This window comes from Cnephaeus nilssonii (assembly GCF_951640355.1).
Source record: "Cnephaeus nilssonii genome assembly, chromosome: 11".
Classification (NCBI taxonomy): Eukaryota; Metazoa; Chordata; class Mammalia; order Chiroptera; family Vespertilionidae; genus Cnephaeus; species Cnephaeus nilssonii.
This window is the reverse complement of record NC_137082.1, coordinates 93,574,571-93,595,280: the sequence shown is the minus strand read 5'-3', so window position 1 is coordinate 93,595,280 and position 20,710 is coordinate 93,574,571. Positions and strand designations below refer to the sequence as shown.

General features: G+C 56.9%; 1 protein-coding gene across 3 annotated transcripts in view; it reads left to right on the top strand.

Moving 5' to 3' along the window:
- The window catches only part of LAMA3 (laminin subunit alpha 3), a 142,242-nt gene extending 122,685 nt beyond the window's left edge, over positions 1–19,557 (top strand). For 2 of the 3 annotated variants that reach the window (XM_079784239.1, XM_079784240.1), the window contains 13 exons: positions 1,335–1,452; positions 1,765–1,905; positions 4,143–4,282; positions 4,818–4,949; positions 6,137–6,290; positions 7,921–8,090; positions 9,670–9,853; positions 10,811–10,951; positions 11,904–12,063; positions 12,163–12,293; positions 16,563–16,656; positions 17,991–18,110; positions 18,831–19,557. In XM_079784239.1, the coding sequence (XP_079640365.1) occupies positions 1,335–1,452; positions 1,765–1,905; positions 4,143–4,282; positions 4,818–4,949; positions 6,137–6,290; positions 7,921–8,090; positions 9,670–9,853; positions 10,811–10,951; positions 11,904–12,063; positions 12,163–12,293; positions 16,563–16,656; positions 17,991–18,110; positions 18,831–18,976 (1,831 nt within the window). In that variant the 3' untranslated portion in view covers positions 18,977–19,557. The remainder of the gene's footprint in view (positions 1–1,334; positions 1,453–1,764; positions 1,906–4,142; positions 4,283–4,817; positions 4,950–6,136; positions 6,291–7,920; positions 8,091–9,669; positions 9,854–10,810; positions 10,952–11,903; positions 12,064–12,162; positions 12,294–16,562; positions 16,657–17,990; positions 18,111–18,830) is intronic. The other variant, XM_079784241.1, reaches the window with a different exon arrangement.
- The last annotated feature ends 1,153 nt before the right edge of the window (positions 19,558–20,710 follow it).

Here is a 20,710-nt window from a genome sequence, read left to right as displayed (position 1 = left end):
GGTAGGCTCCTCCTCGGCCCGGGCCCTGGTCGGGACGTGTGCAGGAGGCAACCAATGGCTGTGCTTCTTTCACGTCGATGTTTCTCTCTGTCTTTCCCTCTCTCTTCCACTCTCTCTGAAGGATCAATAGAAAAATATCACTGGGTGAGGATGAACAAAAAAAAAGAGAGAAAGGCTTTTTTTCTGTCCTTACTCCTGCTCTGTACCAAGCACCAATTGAGGGGGTCACACTTATTAACTCATTTAAACAAACCAGGAAACAGGTTACATGTTCCCGTTGTATAGTGAGGAAACAGAGGCTAGAGAAGTGATGTCGCTGCCCAGGAAGCAGAGGCCGGAATCGCACCCAGGTGGTCCGGCTCCAGAGCCCGCAGCCCTCGAGCAGCACCATCTTGCCCCCGGGGAACACCTCCTGGGTGTTCATGGCCACAAGCTACACACAGCTCCGGGCACCTCCTGTGTATCCACGTGTTTAATCCGCACAACCTCCCCTTGCCCAGCACAGTTACGAGGTGGCCGATGCAGCGTGAGACCAGACAGGGCTTTCCGATGTTCGGCTTGGCATCGGCTCAGTGCCGAGCCACCACCTTCACTCTTGTCTGGGACCAAGAGTAACAGCTCCTCTTCTGCATTTAGCGTAGAGTGGACAGGAGAAGAGAGCATAGAGCTTTCTAGAGCATGCCTGGCTCCAACAAACTACTTACCTATGAAGTTATTAATACACATTTATTAATATTTCTAGTATCTTGACTTACTAATTACTTTCTATTCACCATGCACTGCCATGACTGTGGGGGAGGTGAGAGAGGGAGCAATCCTAGATGTTGTATATCTCTGTCTCTTTCCCTTTTGGGGACACTGGCTATGCTTCTGTCAACACTATTGTGATCATTTTTAAAAATGTGTTTTTATTGATTTTTAGAGAAAGAGGAAAGGAGAGGGAGAGAGAGATAGAAACATCAATGACAGAGAAACATCAACATCAATTGGCTGCCTCCTGCAGGCCCTCTACTGGGGATCCAGCCCTCAACCAGGCGTGTGCCCTGACTGAGAATCAAACCGGCGACCTCTGGTTCATAGGTCAAACCTCAACCACTGAGCCATGCCAGCCGAGCGGTTGTGCTCATTTCTAAAGCCGAGAATGCAGACTCACACAGGAAGAAATTAGATTGTCCCGGCATCACAGAACCAGTAGCTTCATAAAACCCCGTGAGAACAGATGACCCTGAAACACCCCCTTGTTTCTGGGGGAGAAGGGGCGGAGGCAGGTTGCAGCTGGTTCTCGGGTTGGCCTGGTCCGGTACAGCCCTGTCCTCGATCGTGTCCCAAATCAGGTTTAACATTTCGACGCCTGCTTTCCGAGGCTGCATGAAGAACCTGAAGAAGACCAGCGGCGTGGTGAGGCTGAACGACACCGTGGGAGTGACCAAGAAGTGCTCGGAGGACTGGAAGGTGAGTGAAGAGGCCAGGACCTTACAGGGGAGTGCGCCCAGCCAGCCCAGTGTTTGGGACCCGTGACCACCTCAACTTTGGGCCCTTTTCTGGTAGCACATGGGTTAGTGAGGCCCGGCTCATTCATATGCACTCCCCGCAGACTTGCAAAGCCGCCTCAGATTCGTAGGCCAGCCACACACGCAAAGCCCTGCCGATGGCTGATACGTTGTCCCTCAGAAAAGCAAGCTCTCCGGAGGGGCACGGAGTGCGGTCTGAGTTCCAGCCGTGGGAGGTTCCCATGCCCGTAACCCACCCGTGCTTGCCTTCCAGCTCGTGCGCTCCGCCTCGTTCTCCAGGGGAGGACAGATGACCTTCACCCACTTGGACCTCCCGCTGCCCGGCCAGGTCCAGGCCTCCTTTGGGTTTCAGACCTTCCAGCCCAGTGGCGTCCTGCTGCAGCATCCAGCCGGGGTAGGAACTCTGCGTGAATACTGCACACGATTTGAACCTGACTCGAGGTTTCGCGTCCACAACAACAGAGAGATCTTGAACGTAAATTAGTTGGGCGTTTTATCTGCCGTCACGTGGTAAATGCCACTGCGTAGTTCACCCTGATGGGGGCAGGTCCGAGAGGAAATCAGGTTTGGAAAGTACGTTATAGTTCACAGAACTGGATTTGTGTGTATTCGTGGGCTCAGTTTTCATTCTTTTTTGACTTTTTCTTTGAGTCGAGGTGGATTATCACTGTTATAAGTAATAATGTAGCTTAACGTTTTCGGTCTAAGGGGAGAGTCAGAATGAGTCCCACTATTCCTTTTGATTTCATGAAAGGTGGCTCTTCGTTTTTGCAGCAGCTAATTGGACACTTTGCACCTGGGAAGTGGGAGGAAAGCCGGTCTTGGTTTTTGTTTGTGTACAACAGAGCCACAGCCACTGTCTTCCCAAGGAGGTGCCCTCTGTGTGCTGAGGGGACTCAGCGGGTGCAGCTACGAAGGCGCAGAAGTCAACCAATACCCCTCAGAAACCTCCCGTGGGACACGTGGGATTTAAATCGAAGTAGCAGTAGCCTGCTGCCATTCTGGGGCTGTTCCTCGGGATTTCCAGCCCACACAGCGGACACCTGGCACCTGCTGACAGGAGGGGTGGCGGCTGCCCCTGTGCCTGTCGTAGCAGAAAGCCTTTCCTCTCCTCAACGCTTTGCCCATCGGCCTTGAGAGATCTTTTTTCAAAAACGAGTGCGAAAGCTCTGCCGGCGTGGCCCAGTGGTTGAGCATTGACCTATGAGCCAGGAGGTCACGGTTCGACTCCCTGTCAGACACAGGCCCAGGTTGTGGGCTCCATCCCCAGTGTGGGGCGTGCAGGAGGCAGCCGATGGATAGTTCTGTCTCATCATTGATGTTTCTATCTCTATCTCCCTCTCTGAAATCAGTTTAAAAAAAATTAAAAACCAGCGCTAAAGAAGCACATGCTAACATTTAGGTTGTGAGAATGGCTCTTCCATCAAAACAGGATGTTTTGATCCACTCTTTTGCCACCAACACTTGTTTCTTCTGCTGAGCTCGGGACACTTAGAACACAGTGTACGAGACTCTCAGAAACAGATGGGGGAGTGACTGGCTCAGTAACGATGAGATCAGTCCTGGGCAACGCAGGACCCCGAGAAATAGCCTGGGAACATGGCCCTCGGCTTCCTCAGTGGTTACCTAAGAAATGCCTGTCCATTAGCTTTCTTTTATCTGATTCACAATGAATATTTCCAACTGAAGAAAAACCAGCATGAAATGAAACTGGCATGGCTACAGCCTCACACTTAGCTTAGACTAAAGTCACTGGAGATTACATCTTGCTGGAAACTGCAGAATTGTACTTGGTAGAGAAAAGGTCAACAAAATTAAAGTGACAGCTGCTAAAACTACACATACCTGTTTTTTATTAAGAAGTGACAGAACGAAGTAAATCATCTTGCCGGAATTTAGATCCGCAGTTTGACATTGGAAAATTGAGCTTCCTAGAAATTGTGGCCAGAAAATAAAAAATGTATAATGACTGAAGAGATCCTTGTTCTAATCACATGAAGAAAAGATTAATTCACCCTTTATTCTAGAGTTTACTCAGGAAAGAATTGTTCTGATGAAAATAACTTTAGCAGAATGAAAGTGAAAATAGAAACATTTAGAAATGGTTTAACTGTTTTGTGTAACTGATGGAGGAATTAAATTGGTTTATGAATGTAGACCCATAAAATGCGTTTGATAAATTCATTAGTGTTGAAATAATTTGCATAAGATTCTTATATTCATAAACATGGAGTTAAAATATTTAAAAATAGTCTTTAGATCAAAATAACAAAATCAAAACATTTGTGTCAAAACACCCTGTTTTTATACATAATTTTTTAAAATAGGTTTTTATTGATTTTAGAGAGAGGAAGGGAGAGGGATAGAGAGATAGAAACATAGGTGAGAGAGAAACATCAGCATCAATTGGCTGCCTCCTGCACGCCCCACACTGGGGATGGAGCCTGAAACCGGGCATGTGCCCTAACCAGGCATGGAACTGTGTCCTCTTGGTTCATAGGTCGACGCTCAACCACTGAGCCATGCCGGCCGGGCTATACCTAGTTTTCATAATAAATTCAGTATTGATACATGTATAATCCTTAAGTGTAAAGTCATTGCACTGATGGGTATATTCTACAATGATTTCAGACAAGCAGCCTGCAGGTCGCCCTGGAAGATGGGCACATTGAAGTCAGCACCAGGGACAGCAGCCGCCCGATTTTTAAGTCTCCGGGGAAGTACTCAGATGGCTCCCTGCACCACGTGTCTGTGATGAGCGACAGCGCTGGGTGAGTGGGGGGCCCGCCCGCTGGAGCTCTGAGATTCTGCCTTTCCTCCGTCTCGTGGGATCTTCTCGCACCCTTTCATGTGAGCTATTTGTCCTGAAGGCCGAGACTGCTTCACTAGTAAGTACAGGCCTTCTTCCTGGTTCTACATCAACTTCCTCATTAAAAATTAATCAGCATCGGGTGGATCAATAAACTGTGGTACACTCAAAAAGGACGTGCTACAGCTTTCTGTGACAGCGCAGTTCCTGGGGTGCTGGTCAGCTCTCACTGGGGTGCCAGGGACATGGGCGTATTCACATTGCCAAACCCAGTGAGCTGTCCGCTTATGATGCACGCACTTTGCGTGTGTGTAGAAGCTTCAATACAAACAGGTGAGGGAGAAACACATGGAACAAAGGTAAATGCTCTGAAAACAAGTCCAGTTTAACGCGTTGTTTTACGCAAAGACTCTGAGTCTGGACTGAAGACAGTCAGCCGGCCGCGGGCAACAACCTTTCCCAGCACATCTCACCCTGCTCTGCTCTCTCCCCTTCAGACTGCGGCTGCTCATCGATGACCAGCTGCTGAAAAGTGACCAGAGGCTGCCCGGCTCCCCCGGCTCCCAGCGGTCCCTGCGTCTGGGCGGGAGCGACTTCGAGGGCTGCATCAGCAACGTGTTCGTCCAGAGGTGCGTGCCCTTCCTCCGTGCGATGCCCGCGGCCTGTGTCGCGGAGGGCATGCCCCTGGTTGGTTAGTGGAGTCAGATTCCCACAGACTTTAAAAAAACGACTTCTTTGGCACAACCGAGCCTTTAAAAACAACCAGCAACAGCCAGCCTTCCTGGGGGGGGCACCTCACCTCGGGAAGGTCCAAATAAGATTGCGTTTCGGGTGGTGCTTCTGGAAATACTCACCCCGAGGGTTACCTCATTGTAGTCAAGATCGCACCCTTCGGGTGACTCAGTTCTCCAGGCGCCAGGGCCGAGGAGCTGCATGGCCCAGGGCAGTGCTAGGCCGCCAGACCACCGCGGCATCAGGCGTGACGCTCCCGGGAGAGAGCAGAGCCTGGTGCTCGCTGCAAATGTCTAACGTTCTTTCCTTCGGATCAAAGTGATTGTTTTTGTTTTTTCTTTAAATAAGTTCTTATTGACTTTAGAGAGGAAGGGAGAGAGAGAGAAACATCAATGAAGAGGGAGAATGGTTGATCAGCTGCCTCCTGCATACCCACACGGGATTGAGCCCGCCACCCAGGCATGTGCCCTGAGCAGGAGTCGAACCCTGACCTCCTGGTTCATAGATCAATGCTCAACCCTGAGCCACGCCGGCCGGGCCAAAATGATGATGTTTAGATGAGAAGCAATGCCCTGCCCAGGGGAGAGGGAGGCCCAGGAAAATGAAAATGTCCCAGGCCCTTCTGCTTTGAGGAGAGACGTTTTGGGGAACGCAGAGGTGGGCACAGCACATCCTCGTCTTCTATTAAAGGTAGGAGGTTCCGCCCTAGCTGGTTTGGCTCAGCAGATAGAGCGACAGCCCACGGACTGAAAGGTCCCGGGTTCGATTCAGGTCAGGGCTCATGCCCAGTTTGCAGGCTCGATCCCCAGTGTGGGGCGTGCAGGAGGCAGGCGATCCATGATTCTCTCTCATCGTTGATGTTGTTCTCTCTCTCTCTCTCTCTCTCTCTCTCTCTCCCTCTCCCTTCCTCTCTGAAGTCAATGTAAATAAATAAATAAATAAAGGTAGGAGGTGCAGGTGGGTGAGAGGCTGCCCAGGACCGGGACAGTGAGAGTGTGGGGCTTGGAGCCCCGCCCCCTGCCTGGTGCCTCCCTCCCTCCCCGGGTCCTAGTTTGGCAGCGGCTCTTTCCTGCCCTCATCCCAGGTCATCACAGAGCCCCCAAGTCCTGGACTTGACCTCCAAGTCTTCCAAGAGAGACGTGTCCCTGGGAGGCTGCAGTCTGAACAAACCACCGTTCCTGATGTTGCTCAAAGGCTCTACCAGGTTGAGCAGAGCCCAGTCTTTCGACATCAACCAGGTGAGTGTCAGACCTCATCCTGGGCCTTCTTGCCGCCTCCTGGAGGGGTTGGGGGAGGGGCAGGAGGGGTGGGAGGGGGTATCACATGACCTCACAGTGGTCAGTGTCTCTGGAAGTGGATTTGATGCGTCATCAACAGCTGGATTATACCAAAAGGTCAAAGAGGTTTTCTTTCTAATTTTTTATTTCTTTAAATATGTTTTTATTGATTTCAGAGAGGGAGAAAGAGAGAGAGGAACATCAATGATGAGAGAGAATCATTGATCGGCCGCCTCCTGCACGCTCCCTACTGGGGATTGAGCCCACAACCCAGGCATGTGCCCTTGACCACAATCAAACCTGGGACCCTTCAGTCCACAGGCGGATGCTCTATCCGCTGAGCCAAACCAGCCAGGGCCATGTATTGATTTTTGTCCTGCAAGGCTGAGCATGACCTCGAGACTAAATTAGCACAGCGGTGGTGGAGACGCAGAGGAAATGGATTCAAGGCTATTTAAGAGACAGGCTGCACGGGGCATAACGATTGAATGTGGGTGGCCAGGGAGAGGCAGGCGTTCCTGTCACCCTGAGGCATCCCCTCCAGTTGCGGGATGGATGGGGGTGGTGTCTGGAGAGAGGAAAGGACGAATACTTGGAGGGAAGGAGAGTGAGGGAAGCTGTGGCTCTCTCCTGCTCATCGAGGGTCAGATCCCACGTGACCCTGTCTCCTGCTCAGTGAGGGCCAGATCCCACGTGACCCTGACTCCCCTGCTCGGTGAGGGTCAGATCCCACATGACCCTGACTCCTGCTCAGTGAGGGCCAGATCCCACATGACCCTGACTCCTGCTCAGTGAGGGCCAGATCCCACGTGACCCTGACTCCCATACTCGGCGGAGGGCCAGTTGGGGTTCACATGTTCATTCCTGGACCACCCCCTAGCAAGATGAACCCTCGTTCACTGTGAGGAATGGGATCCCCGCTGAGCTCTAGCCCCTTGGGAAAGGATGGACAGAGCATTGCGATCTGGACTTGGCAGCAGAGAAAGGGGGGGGGAGGGGGCTGGGAGTCTTGGGTTCTTCCGACAGTTTTTTAGTGACATTTGATATTCATTATGGTTGTTTTCTGCATTAAATCTCAGTCCCGGGAGGGCCTGTGCTGGGGGTGGGAGCGGCGGGGAGAGGTCAGTAGAGGAAAGAGGAGACGAGTGTATTACTTTAAACAACAAAGAATTTAAATTAAACAACAACAACAGAAAACTCAGTCCCATTCAGAAGTTCAAAGCATCGTGCAGCTCAGACTTCTGTGCGTGGGTCGCCTCTGAGGAACGTGGGGACCGGCTGTGACCCCCACACCTGTACCTGCCCTCTCCCCTCCCACTGCCCAGGGCCCCGGGACGGGCTGTGCAGGCCTGGGTGCTGCGGCCAAACGCTGGCTCTGGGGGCGGGGCTCTGGGTGGCCCTGGCTCAGGGGCACCGGCAGGAGGGCCAGCAGCTCCTGTGGAGCCCGAACCACCCTCCTCCCCCTTCCTCCCCAGGGGCCAGCCCCTCTGCCGAGTTCCTCTCAGGATCCAGAGTGAGGCCTGGGGGGCGCTCAGCAGGAGGAGTCCTTCTCTCCCGGATAATGAGCCCTAAGTCTGTGCTTCTCCCGCAGCCCCTGCAGGACTCGCCCGGGGACTCCCCAGGGAGCCTGCCCGCGGGGCAGAGCACTCAGGCCTGCCCCCCTCCGCCCGGCACCCAGGCCCAGCCCGGAGCCCTCAGGTTTGGGGACAGTCCCACCAGCCACCTGCGATTCACGCTGCCCCCGGAGCTGCTGAAACCCAGGTATGTTTCACTTTCCTGCCCCGACGCCAGCTCGGAACCGGCCCTGTGACTTCACCCAGGGCAGCTCGCGGGCGTGGCCTTGGGCGCCTGTCCCCCATGACAGTGGCACCACCCCTCCTGTGAGGGCGGCGCAGCTGCACAGGACACACAGCGGGACTGCCGAGCGGCTCCCTCCCACAGCCGAGAGCACGTGTGTGTGTGTGTGTGTGTGTGTGTGTGTGTGTGTACATGTGTGCGTTCGTGTGTGTGCGCGTGTGGTGTGTGTACATGTGATGTGTGTGCATGTACGTGTGTGTCTGCATGCACGTGTGTGTGTGCATGCGCTGCTTGGAGGCGGAGCCGGTCAGCTCGGCTCTGGGTTAGAATCGACAGGCCCTAACAATGGGCTGGTCATGGCCTCCAGGCTGCTGTCCAGTCCTGTGATCAATCGCCGCTCGCCCCGCATTCCGTAACTAGAGGGAAACCGTTCTTGTCAGTAGACTCCGTGCCTGAAGGCTCATTTTTAGACACATTTGAACGTTTTGTGCTCACAGGTGGCATCTTTTTGGGGGAAGAAGGATTGAGCAGAGACGTTAATACATCAGGAACAAGTGTAGGGAAGCCAGGGTTGTCGTTTTCAGGGGACAGGAAGGAGACCTACGGAAGGGGCGCCACCGTTCCTTTGTGACTCCCCTGGAGGCCCACCGTGTCCCGGGCCCAAAGACTGGCCGCCAGCCCTGCTCGGCCCTGGCCGCCGTGTGAGCGCAGGGCCCACCGCCTCAGGCCCTGCAGGCTGGGGTGTCCCCACGGCTCAATGGGCAGGAGACTGTTCCTGTGGGGAAGGGGGGCAGGAGCGGCCAGGGGGGCCTTAGCTGGGCTGGGGCCGCGGTCCCCTGAAAGGGGAGGAGGAGGGGGCAGGGAGGCGCAGGGGTGGGAAGCGCCTCGCCGAGCCAGGCAGGCCGTTCGGGGTGTGGGCAGGTTTCGGAAGGAGAGCCCTGTAGGAAGCAGTCCTGGCGTGCTTGTGCCACGGCTCTCACCAGCCCGCAGGCGTAAAGCGCTGGAATGGGCAGCTCAGTCTGTCTCCGCCTGAAATTGGCTCCCCCGACCCCCTTCCACACCCCACCACGCAGACACCGAGGACACCGAGCGGGGTCACGTCTGGTTGGTTTCATTGAGCAAATACAGACGTAGATTTCCTTTCCTTCTGAAGAACATGGCCCTCGAGGAGCTTGCTAATTTGAGGACTTAAAGTGCATCTCGGCGTGGGCTCTGCCTACGGCACTGGGAAGCGAAGAGGCGGGGACAGTGGGCTTCCCTCCACTTCCTCCTCCACTTCCTCCTCGCGGGTGCGGGATGCACGCCACGGGCTGCGCGGCCGTGGGGCTTCCACCCGTCCCCCCCTGTGCTGAGGGGTCGCCCAGCACAGCCATTCCCAGCTCACAGCGGCCTTCGCACGTCCCAGAGGCGGCCTTTCATCGGCGCGTGCCTCAGTTTACTCATTTAAGCAGCGGGGGTGGGGGTCAGCTCCTCCCCTCCCCCAGCTTCCAAGATCTGGAGAAACACTTGGAACTCTGCTTCCCCCCCGCCTGTCTCCCCCCAGGTCACAGTTCGCCGTGGACGTGCGGACGGCCGCCCCCGGAGGGCTGGTGTTCCACACGGGCACCCCGGCCTCCTTCATGGCCCTGTACCTCGCCAAGGGGCGGCTCGTCTTCGCCGTGGGGGCAGAAGGGAAAAGACTGAGGCTCAAGAGCAAAGAGAAGTACGACGACGGGCAGTGGCACACGGTGAGGCTGGGCTGTGCCGGACCGCGGCGAGAGGCTGCACACTGCGCCCGGGTGTCCCCCTAAATGCCAGATGGGCTTTGTCTCTGGGGCCCACAGTGGGACTTCTGCTGAGGGGGGAGGACGGGGAGGAGGAGGTGCCGGGAGGGAGCAGGTCTGAGCTGCAGGGGAGGAGTTCTGGGGGAACATCCTCGAGTGGGGCTGCCCTCAGACGTGGAGCCCAGGCTCAGCAGGCAGCAGAGGCCGGAGGTCACCGCCGGCGTACACGTTGGGGCGTCAGTGACCTCTCGTGGCCACGAGGGGCTCAGGCCTCAGTGGAGCCCAGGGACCCTGACTTGTAGCCACGGGTTTAACGCTTCTCCTCTTGGTGGAAGAGAAGCGGCCCGGCCCTCCCCCGGGAGCCCGCTCGGCGCGTGTGACCCCTCAGCCCGCACAGCTACCCGTCCCGGGTTCACGTTCCTTTGCCTCTTCGGGTGTTTGTGTTTCCTGTGTTCCCAGATTGATTACTAGTTCACTTCTGAGCAACCTTTCCTAGCTCACTTTATTCAACACCTAACGTTACGTCACAAATGATGGTGATGGTGATGGTGATGAAAACACTAGGGAGAAATATCTCTGAGTTTTTAAAGCTACTTGAGGGACAGAAAGATGTATTTTTAAATATTTTTATTGATTTCAGAGAGGAAGGGAGAGAGAGAGAAACATCAATGATGAGAGGGAATCATTGATCAGCTGCCGCCTGCACGCCCCCCACTGGGGACTGAGCCCGCAACCCGGGCATGTGCCCTGACCGGAATCGAACCCAGGATCCTTGAGTCCACAGGCCAGCGCTTTATCCACTGAGCCACACCGGCCAGGGCCAGAAAAATATTTTTTAAGCATTTCCTGTGATCATGAAGTAAAATACAGCAGCTGTTGTCAGAGGCAAAACTATAATCACCTTCTTCCTTCCCTCGTAAGGTGGCGTTCGGACAAGACGGGGAGAAGGGGCGCTTGGTCGTGGATGGGCTGAGGGCCTGGGAGGGACGTTTGCCGGGAAATTTCACCCTCAGCCCCAGAGCGTCTCTTTACCTGGGATCTTCCCCGTCCAGGAAGCTGAAGGTGAGCTGTGCTCAGAGCCGTAGACAAAGCACATCCACTCCATCTGTCACCTCGCCCTCACACAGACACTGAGAATGCCGCGCGCTCCAATCGGACTTTTAAACCATCGATTGGTGCCCGCGAGCCCGCAGAGGTGCCGTCCCCATCCCCGTCCCGCCTCCTGGGAAAGCTGCCTGCAGACACCGGGCCCTGCAGGGCTGGTTCGGGCTGCCCCGCGGCTGGACATGAGCTGCTCGGGTGGCCCAACATCCAATCCAATCCCCGACGCCGTGGCAGGGCCAGGCCCCGTGATCTATCTCTCAGGCCTACAGGCCCCACGGCCGGACGTTCCCCTGGTTTAAGGGATCACAGGACCCAGAGGCGCCTGCCTGGGCCCCGGGCCCCGGGCCCCGGGCCCCTGTGGGGCAGGCACAGGCTCCACGCGGACCCCCAGTGCTGCCTCCTGTGTCTTATTTTAAGTCTCAGGCATTCGATGAGCACAACAGTGCAGGGGACCTGTGGACCCTTTATTATTTGTGGGGTGTGTGGGCCTCTTTCCCGCCAGCCGCCTGCATTAAGCAGTCACGTGAGCACGTGGAATCCTCGGTGGTTTGTAGCTGCAGGGAGAGGGCGAAGTCTGCAGTGGAGGCGGAAACTCCCCCACCCCCACTCTGCCCCTGGACCTGGGCGGTCCTCCTGCTCTGGTCCCGCACCCCACGCCCCTGCCTTGGCACACACAACCCTGGGTCGGTGGCACCTTCAGATCTGACTGCCCACCGACGTCTGGTACCCGGTTTTCTTGGTTCTGTGGTGGGAGCCACGTGGAGCCGTGGGGCCGCCTGACTCAGAAACAGGAAGGATGGGCCCAACCTCCGCCTTAGCAGACACCTGCCCCTGCCCTGCCCCTCGCCGGCTGCCCACGTGTTTCCGGGGATTGTGGGTAATGCCTTTGCTCTCTTCTGCTCGGCCGCAGAGCCTCCCCCAGAGCAGCTTTGTGGGGTGCCTGAGGAACTTCCAGGTGGATTCGAAACCACTGGACTCGCCTTCTGCCCGCGTGGCGGTGTCGCCCTGTGTGGCGGGCCCTTTGGAGAAAGGCGTTTATTTCTCCCGGGAAGGCGGTCGCGTCACGCTAGGTGAGGAGTGTGGGGAAGAGGGGTGTCTCTGAGCCTGAAGAGCTCCGTCCTTTTTCTCGAACGACAAGGTTTAACTGTCTCTCTCTCTCCCCCTGAAAGCGAACTCGGTGTCGTTGGGCCCGGAGTTCAAGCTCCTTTTCAGCATCCGCCCGCGGAGCCTCACGGGGGTCCTGCTGCACGTGGGCCACCAGCCCGGCAGGCACCTGCGCGTCTACCTGGAGGCCGGCAAGGTGCGCAGCTGGGGGGGCGGGGGGGGGGAGATGGGGGCGGGGCGGGGGGCAGCGACGCCTGCTTTGGGCTGAGCGGAGGCGGCTCCTCGGAGGGTTCGGAGCGGTCCAGTGAGAGCTTCTGGACGCGGAGTAACAGAGATCAGGACCTGTGCCTCCCTAGCCAAGGCACATGGTTTGGCTGGAAATCCCCGAGAACAGTCTGCCTGTCTAGCGACATGCAAATTACATGTAAATTAGTTACCAACACTTAGTCTAGGTCTCCCGTTTCACTCACCTGATTCAGAGTCCCAGCCCAGAGAATGGGGATTCGGTTCCCGCACAGGAACCCACTGAGTGCCTGACCCCCGCTGAGTGCCTGACCCACTGAGTGCCTGACCCCACTGAGTGCCTGACCCACTGAGTGCCTGACCCACTGAGTGCCTGACCCACTGAGTGCCTGACCCCCACTGAGTGCCTGACCCACTGAGTGCCTGACCCCACAGAGTGCCTGACCCACTGAGTGCCTGACCCACTGAGTGCCTGACCCACTGAGTGCCTGACCCACAGAGTGCCTGACCCACTGAGTGCCTGACCCACTGAGTGCCTGACCCCACAGAGTGCCTGACCCACTGAGTGCCTGACCCACTGAGTGCCTGACCCACTGAGTGCCTGACCCACAGAGTGCCTGACCCACTGAGTGCCTGACCCACTGAGTGCCTGACCCACTGAGTGCCTGACCCACTGAGTGCCTGACCCCCACTGAGTGCCTGACCCACTGAGTGCCTGACCCCACAGAGTGCCTGACCCACTGAGTGCCTGACCCACTGAGTGCCTGACCCACTGAGTGCCTGACCCACAGAGTGCCTGACCCACTGAGTGCCTGACCCACTGAGTGCCTGACCCCCACTGAGTGCCTGACCCCCACTGAGTGCCTGACCCACTGAGTGCCTGACCCCCACTGAGTGCCTGACCCCCACTGAGTGCCTGACCCCACTGAGTGCCTGACCCACTGAGTGCCTGACCCCCACTGAGTGCCTGACCCCCACAGAGTGCCTGACCCCACAGAGTGCCTGACCCCGCTGAGTGCCTGACCCCACAGAGTGCCTGACCCACTGAGTGCCTGACCCACAGAGTGCCTGACCCACTGAGTGCCTGACCCCCACTGAGTGCCTGACCCCCACTGAGTGCCTGACCCCCACTGAGTGCCTGACCCACAGAGTGCCTGACCCACAGAGTGCCTGACCCACTGAGTGCCTGACCCCCACTGAGTGCCTGACCCCACTGAGTGCCTGACCCACTGAGTGCCTGACCCCACTGAGTGCCTGACCCACTGAGTGCCTGACCCACAGAGTGCCTGACCCACAGAGTGCCTGACCCACTGAGTGCCTGACCCACTGAGTGCCTGACCCCACTGAGTGCCTGACCCACTGAGTGCCTGACCCCACAGAGTGCCTGACCCACTGAGTGCCTGACCCACAGAGTGCCTGACCCACAGAGTGCCTGACCCACTGAGTGCCTGACCCCACTGAGTGCCTGACCCCCACTGAGTGCCTGACCCACTGAGTGCCTGACCCCACTGAGTGCCTGACCCACTGAGTGCCTGACCCCACTGAGTGCCTGACCCCCACTGAGTGCCTGACCCACTGAGTGCCTGACCCACTGAGTGCCTGACCCACTGAGTGCCTGACCCCACTGAGTGCCTGACCCACTGAGTGCCTGACCCCACTGAGTGCCTGACCCACTGAGTGCCTGACCCACTGAGTGCCTGACCCCACTGAGTGCCTGACCCCCACTGAGTGCCTGACCCACAGAGTGCCTGACCCACTGAGTGCCTGACCCCCACTGAGTGCCTGACCCACTGAGTGCCTGACCCCACTGAGTGCCTGACCCACTGAGTGCCTGACCCCACTGAGTGCCTGACCCACTGAGTGCCTGACCCCACTGAGTGCCTGACCCCCACTGAGTGCCTGACCCACAGAGTGCCTGACCCACAGAGTGCCTGACCCACAGAGTGCCTGACCCCACTGAGTGCCTGACCCACTGAGTGCCTGACCCACTGAGTGCCTGACCCACAGAGTGCCTGACCCACAGAGTGCCTGACCCCACAGAGTGCCTGACCCCGCTGAGTGCCTGACCCCACAGAGTGCCTGACCCCCACTGAGTGCCTGACCCCCACTGAGTGCCTGACCCCGCTGAGTGCCTGACCCCCACTGAGTGCCTGACCCCACAGAGTGCCTGACCCCCACTGAGTGCCTGACCCCCACTGAGTGCCTGACCCCCACTGAGTGCCTGACCCCGCTGAGTGCCTGACCCCACTGAGTGCCTGACCCACTGAGTGCCTGACCCCACAGAGTGCCTGACCCACAGAGTGCCTGACCCCACAGAGTGCCTGACCCCGCTGAGTGCCTGACCCCACAGAGTGCCTGACCCCCACTGAGTGCCTGACCCCCACTGAGTGCCTGACCCCGCTGAGTGCCTGACCCCCACTGAGTGCCTGACCCCACAGAGTGCCTGACCCCCACTGAGTGCCTGACCCCGCTGAGTGCCTGACCCACGCCGAGTGCCTGACCCCCACTGAGTGCCTGACCCACTGAGTGCCTGACCCACTGAGTGCCTGACCCCACTGAGTGCCTGACCCCACTGAGTGCCTGACCCCACTGAGTGCCTGACCCCACTGAGTGCCTGACCCACTGAGTGCCTGACCCCACTGAGTGCCTGACCCACTGAGTGCCTGACCCACAGAGTGCCTGACCCACTGAGTGCCTGACCCCCACTGAGTGCCTGACCCACTGAGTGCCTGACCCACAGAGTGCCTGACCCCACTGAGTGCCTGACCCCACTGAGTGCCTGACCCACTGAGTGCCTGACCCACTGAGTGCCTGACCCACTGAGTGCCTGACCCACGCCGAGTGCCTGACCCCCACTGAGTGCCTGACCCACTGAGTGCCTGACCCACTGAGTGCCTGACCCCACTGAGTGCCTGACCCCACTGAGTGCCTGACCCCACTGAGTGCCTGACCCCACTGAGTGCCTGACCCACTGAGTGCCTGACCCCACTGAGTGCCTGACCCACTGAGTGCCTGACCCACAGAGTGCCTGACCCACTGAGTGCCTGACCCCCACTGAGTGCCTGACCCACTGAGTGCCTGACCCACAGAGTGCCTGACCCCACTGAGTGCCTGACCCCACTGAGTGCCTGACCCACTGAGTGCCTGACCCACTGAGTGCCTGACCCCCGCCGAGTGCCTGACCCACTGAGTGCCTGACCCACTGAGTGCCTGACCCACTGAGTGCCTGACCCCACAGAGTGCCTGACCCCCACAGAGTGCCTGACCCCGCTGAGTGCCTGACCCCACTGAGTGCCTGACCCACTGAGTGCCTGACCCCCACAGAGTGCCTGACCCACTGAGTGCCTGACCCCACTGAGTGCCTGACCCCCACAGAGTGCCTGACCCACAGAGTGCCTGACCCCACAGAGTGCCTGACCCCCGCCGAGTGCCTGACCCCGCCGAGTGCCTGACCCCGCTGAGTGCCTGACCCCGACACAGGCCCAGCGCAAATGCAGTCGGGTAACTGCTGGACCCCTTGGGTGCGAACCCTCTGTGAGCCGGACATTCATGGCACTGTGTCAGTTGGCGGCCCGAGCAGGGGGTGTGGCCTCCGCCACATGTTTGCCTTCCACACTGTAATGTCCTAAACAAGCCACCGTCACATGTTCACAGCTGAGGAGGATCTTCACTGTCAACGAGTCACCACCGAGTGGGGCCTGCAGGGGGCAGGGTCCAATGCGCAGGGACGAGCTCAGGGCCTTAGGCAGCAGCACAGGCAGGACTGTGGCTGGCAGCTGCTTCGAGGGGACACAGCAGAGGGTCCTGCAGAGCCTTGGACCCGCGTGGTTACTGGTGTGGGAGGGGGACCTGTATCTATGCTCTTGGGCTGTGGGGGTGAACGGTTGGGAGGAGGGATGCAGGGAAGTGGGCTCCACCTGCCTTTCTTAAGGAAATAGGACAATGCATGTGTGGTCCTGGCCGGTGTTGCTCAGTGGTTAGAGCATCAGCCTGCGGACTGAAGGGTCCCGGGTTTGATTCCGGTCAAGGGCACATACCTCAGTTGCAGGCTCGATGCCTGGCCCTGGTGGGGGTGCGTGCAGGAAGCAGCCAATTGATGTGTGTCTTTCACGTCGATGCTTCTCTCTGCATGCCTCTCCCCTCCCATCCAGTCCCTCTAAATCAATGAGAAACATCCCGTGAGGACTAGCTGACTAAACGAGTGAATTCACATGTGTTCCAGGTCGTGGCCTCTGTGCACAGCGAGGCGGGCGGGATGGTGACATCGGTCACACCCAGGCAGTCTCTGTGTGACGGGCAGTGGCACTCGGTGGCAGGTACGGCATCCAGCCCCCCTTTTCATCCTGAGTGTCCCAGATGCAGCCCAAGTTAAAGCCCATGCGTGTCTGACAGGGTCAGCCCAGCAGGTTAAGATGGCGAACCGACATTAACTGGACTACAATAAAGCATAACAAAGCATTTACTTGAGCAAAAGGAGTGCAGCCAGGGAGACCCCGGTGCAGGTGACAACCTAAATTGTGTTCCACAGAGGCAAAGGGGAGGCCACCTTTTATAGAGAAAGTCCCTGCCCTAGGTCCCAACTTTATGCAAATGAGGTTTCTAAATCGTGCAGTTCTGATTGGTCAATATAGATGCAAATGAGGATACAATGTGTATAGTTCTGATTGGCCAGGGCAGATCTTAACCCATTCATTGGTCAAAAGGTGAAACCAGGGCTTCCCTGCAGAGGTTGACTCAGACGGTAAGCAAGCAGGTGTGGGAGCCGAGCGTTCAGGCCTCTGTTCTTCTCAGTGACTGAGTGCCTGAGGGGCCCCTGTCAACACCAGCCCTGGACTCTGTAAGACGAAGGCAAACGCTGTAGACAAACCACGGGGCAGAGAGCAGGCACAGCCTTTCACATCAAACCGCTATTTTGTGAATAAGTTGTGGACATTGGTTTGTTTTAACTAAAGTATCTTTGTAAAAACGAATCTTTTCTCAACTAATTTGAAAGCTAACTACATTGCAATTAGGTAGGATTATTAATATGGGAGGAGTTTTATTTGGAGCATCAAAGGTGACTGTCTAGCCCGGCCGGCCTGCTCAGAGGTTGAGTGTTGACCCATGAACCAGGAGGTCACCGTTCCATTCCCGGTCAGGGCACATGCCCAGGTTGCGGGCTCGATCCCCAGTGTGGGGTGTGCAGGAGGCAGCTGATCGATGATGTTTCTCTCTCATCGATGTTTCTGTCTCTATCCTTCTCCCTTCCTCTCTCCCTAAGAATCAATAAAAAGTTTCTTTGTTAAGTGCCTGTCTTTGGAGTTACCTTTCAGAAGTCGTGTCTTCCGGGAGAGAGGCTGAGGTCAGGTGGCAGCAGCGTGGCCTGAGATGGGAGAAGGGGTCTGTCGGCCGGAGAGCCGGTCTCCTGCGTGGGAGACGGAGTGATGACGTGGTTCTCACACGTCTTAAGGGTTAAATCCTGTCATTTACGTGGCAGCACTAAGCACCACTGGCGTGGAGAAAGCAGCTGCTTTGTGTCCAGGTTGCTGAACCCGAGCCCCATGCCCCCGGGCCGCACCGGAGGGAGAGGGAAGAACCAGTGGTTGCTCACGAGGGTAGACAGCGGGCAGGGCTCCCCAGGTCCTACCTGACCAGCCTGCTCTCCCTCCAGTCACCATAAAGCAGCACGTCCTGCACCTGGCACTGGACGCAGACAGCAGCTACACAGCCGGGCGGCAGCCCTTCCCGCCCGCCCGCACCCAGGAGCCACTGCACCTCGGAGGCGTCCCAGGTAACCCCCCACTCGGCATCTACCCCGGATCGCCCCTGTCAGCTCTCACATTTCCATTTCAACCCCAACCAACGCGATGCCCAGCCCCCGGGTAACCAGCAGAGCGGCCGTTGACTGTCTGTCCGGTGGCCATGGGGCTGCCCTGGCTCTGGCCCCGGGGAAACCCAGTTGCAGCAATGGGCACCTTGAAGGGCAGCCCCGGCCACATGCCCGCTGCCCCTCGCGTCCCGAGCCGGTCCTTTACAAGCCTCTCTTCAGAGGCGCATCACGCTCGGAGCCTGAGGTCAGCGGGAACCGGGAAGGGCTGGGGGGGTCTCCTCTCCGGCATTACACTTCCTGGCGAGTTTGTGAGCCTTGTGGGGCCAGGACGGCGCCAGGCAGGCTGACATGGGGGCGAGTTCGGCTGGAATGTCGCCCGGAAAAGTCTTGTCCTTCTTCTTGGTTTCATGCCCCTCCACACGGTTCTCCAGGCCTTCCGTGACCGTCACGAGCACTCACCTTTAGTCACTGTCTACGGATTTGGGCTGAGGATCTCCTTGGGAGAATTTGAGAGCAGCCTTGGGCTGATTTCTCACAGCGGGGGCGGGGGTGAGGGGTGGGGCCCCTGACAGGGAAGAAGTGACTGGGTCGCTGAGACCTGGTCCCGTCAGCTCTCCTCCGACTACTTTTCACTTGACCGTGTGACCTGCCCCGTGACTGTCTCTGCTTCTCCTGTTGCAGCTGATTGGAAGGCCCCGGAGCCCCCCGTCTGGAACCCCTTTTCCGGCTGCCTGAAGAACATTCAAGTCAACCACGTGCCCGTGCCCGTCGCCGACGCCGTGGAAGTCCAGGGCATGGTCAGTCTGAATGGCTGTCCCGACCACTAACTCAAACCATCACACAGAGGCACTGCCCCCTGAAAAGCACTGACCACCTCCGCACCCGCTCCCTGCTCAGGGTCGTTCCTGACGCAGGACGCCTGGCGAATGGGCCCCATAGCAAATCCAGTGTGGAACTCGACCACACATCCCACCGTTTGGCCTTCATGCCACCCATGTGTTTTACATAAAAGCCCATTTCTTGGAGGAGATAAACAAATTGCTATATGCTTTTGGTAATACCATTCCCCACAAAAAACAAAAAGCCTTTTAAAGACCATTCTTTTCCACTCCTTAAAAAAATAAATACCTTTTAAAGCACTTTAAAAATACAAAAGTTGTATATCTGTGAAGGGGTTCTCATTTGTGAGGTTAAATTAGTGCAGTGCACTCTTTAAACTACGACGTTGTCCTCACATGAAGCAGTGCCTTGATGGTCACTGTTAACCGTAGTAATCCCTCGGCACCTGTTCAATGTGCTGCCTACAGCACAGTTTTCTACAAATACGGAGCAATACCAGTGGGCGCTGTGTGTGCTCAGTGTGGGGTCTACGGTCACGTGTAAGAAGTAATTCCTGCCCCGAAGGAATATGCAGGCCAATCTGGGAGACACATCTATAATAATAAAAGCATAATATGCTAATTAGACCGTACGTCCTTCCGGACACCCTTCCGGACAAAGCTGGGGCTGTGAGGGAAGCCCAGGTCCTGGGTGCCGGAGGGAAGCCGGTGCCAGCAGCCGGGAGAAGGAAGGCCTACTCTAGCACGAATTTCATGCATCGGGCCTCTAGTAATATTCATAAAATAGTAAACAACAAGCCAATTTAATAAACTTAAAATCCGCTTGGCTCCCCATGGACAGTCTGCCACCAGTCAGTTCTGCATTGCGGCAATCAATTCCTTAAGAGCAAAAACCAGCCCTAGCCAGTTTGGCTCAGTGGACACAATGTCGGCTAAAGGGTCCCGGGTTCGATTCCAGTCAAGGGCACATGCCTCGGTTGCAGGCTTCTCCCAGGCCCAGGCCCTGGTCGGGGCACATGCAGGTGGCAACCAATCGATGTTTCTCTCACATCGATATTTCTCTGTCTTTCCCTCTCTCTTCCACTTTCTCTAAGAGATCAGTGGAAAAATATCCTCGGGTGGGGATTAACAACAACAAAAGAGCAAAAAGGACCCAGTAGGGCAGCGGATGGGTTTGTACACTATAAATAGCTCTCCACATGGCAAGCTAGCAGGAGTCAGTGGAAGGAGGGGTCGCTTTTATCTACAAAAGAATGAACCTCGTACTCGACCAGGATTATACCCAGCACTACGCCCCCAACAGAGAAGACTGTAGGAGACTACATAGCCTCTGTTCATCAGGAGGGAAATGACCAATAATTCTGGAATTTGGACATCATCATCCCGTAGGGTATTCTCACCGCCATGCGCCCCCACCTCGGACACAGAGCCACACTCTCTCCCACCCCACGCTCCTTCCTAACCTCACGCATCCCGTGGGGGTGGCTTCTAACAGCCACGGCTGTCCAAGCACGGGACGTTCTGGGGGTGGGGAGGGGAGGATCCCGTCACAAGGACATCAACAGGGGCTCTGGGCCTTGGAGAAGCCAGAGGTTGGACTGTGTGACTGAATCATGTCCTTTCGGAAAACATTGGAAGATGGAGGAGGCCTTTGGGGGCTGGTCTCCTTTTTTCTTTTTTTAATATATTTGTATTGATTTCAGAGAGGAAGGGAGTCGGGGA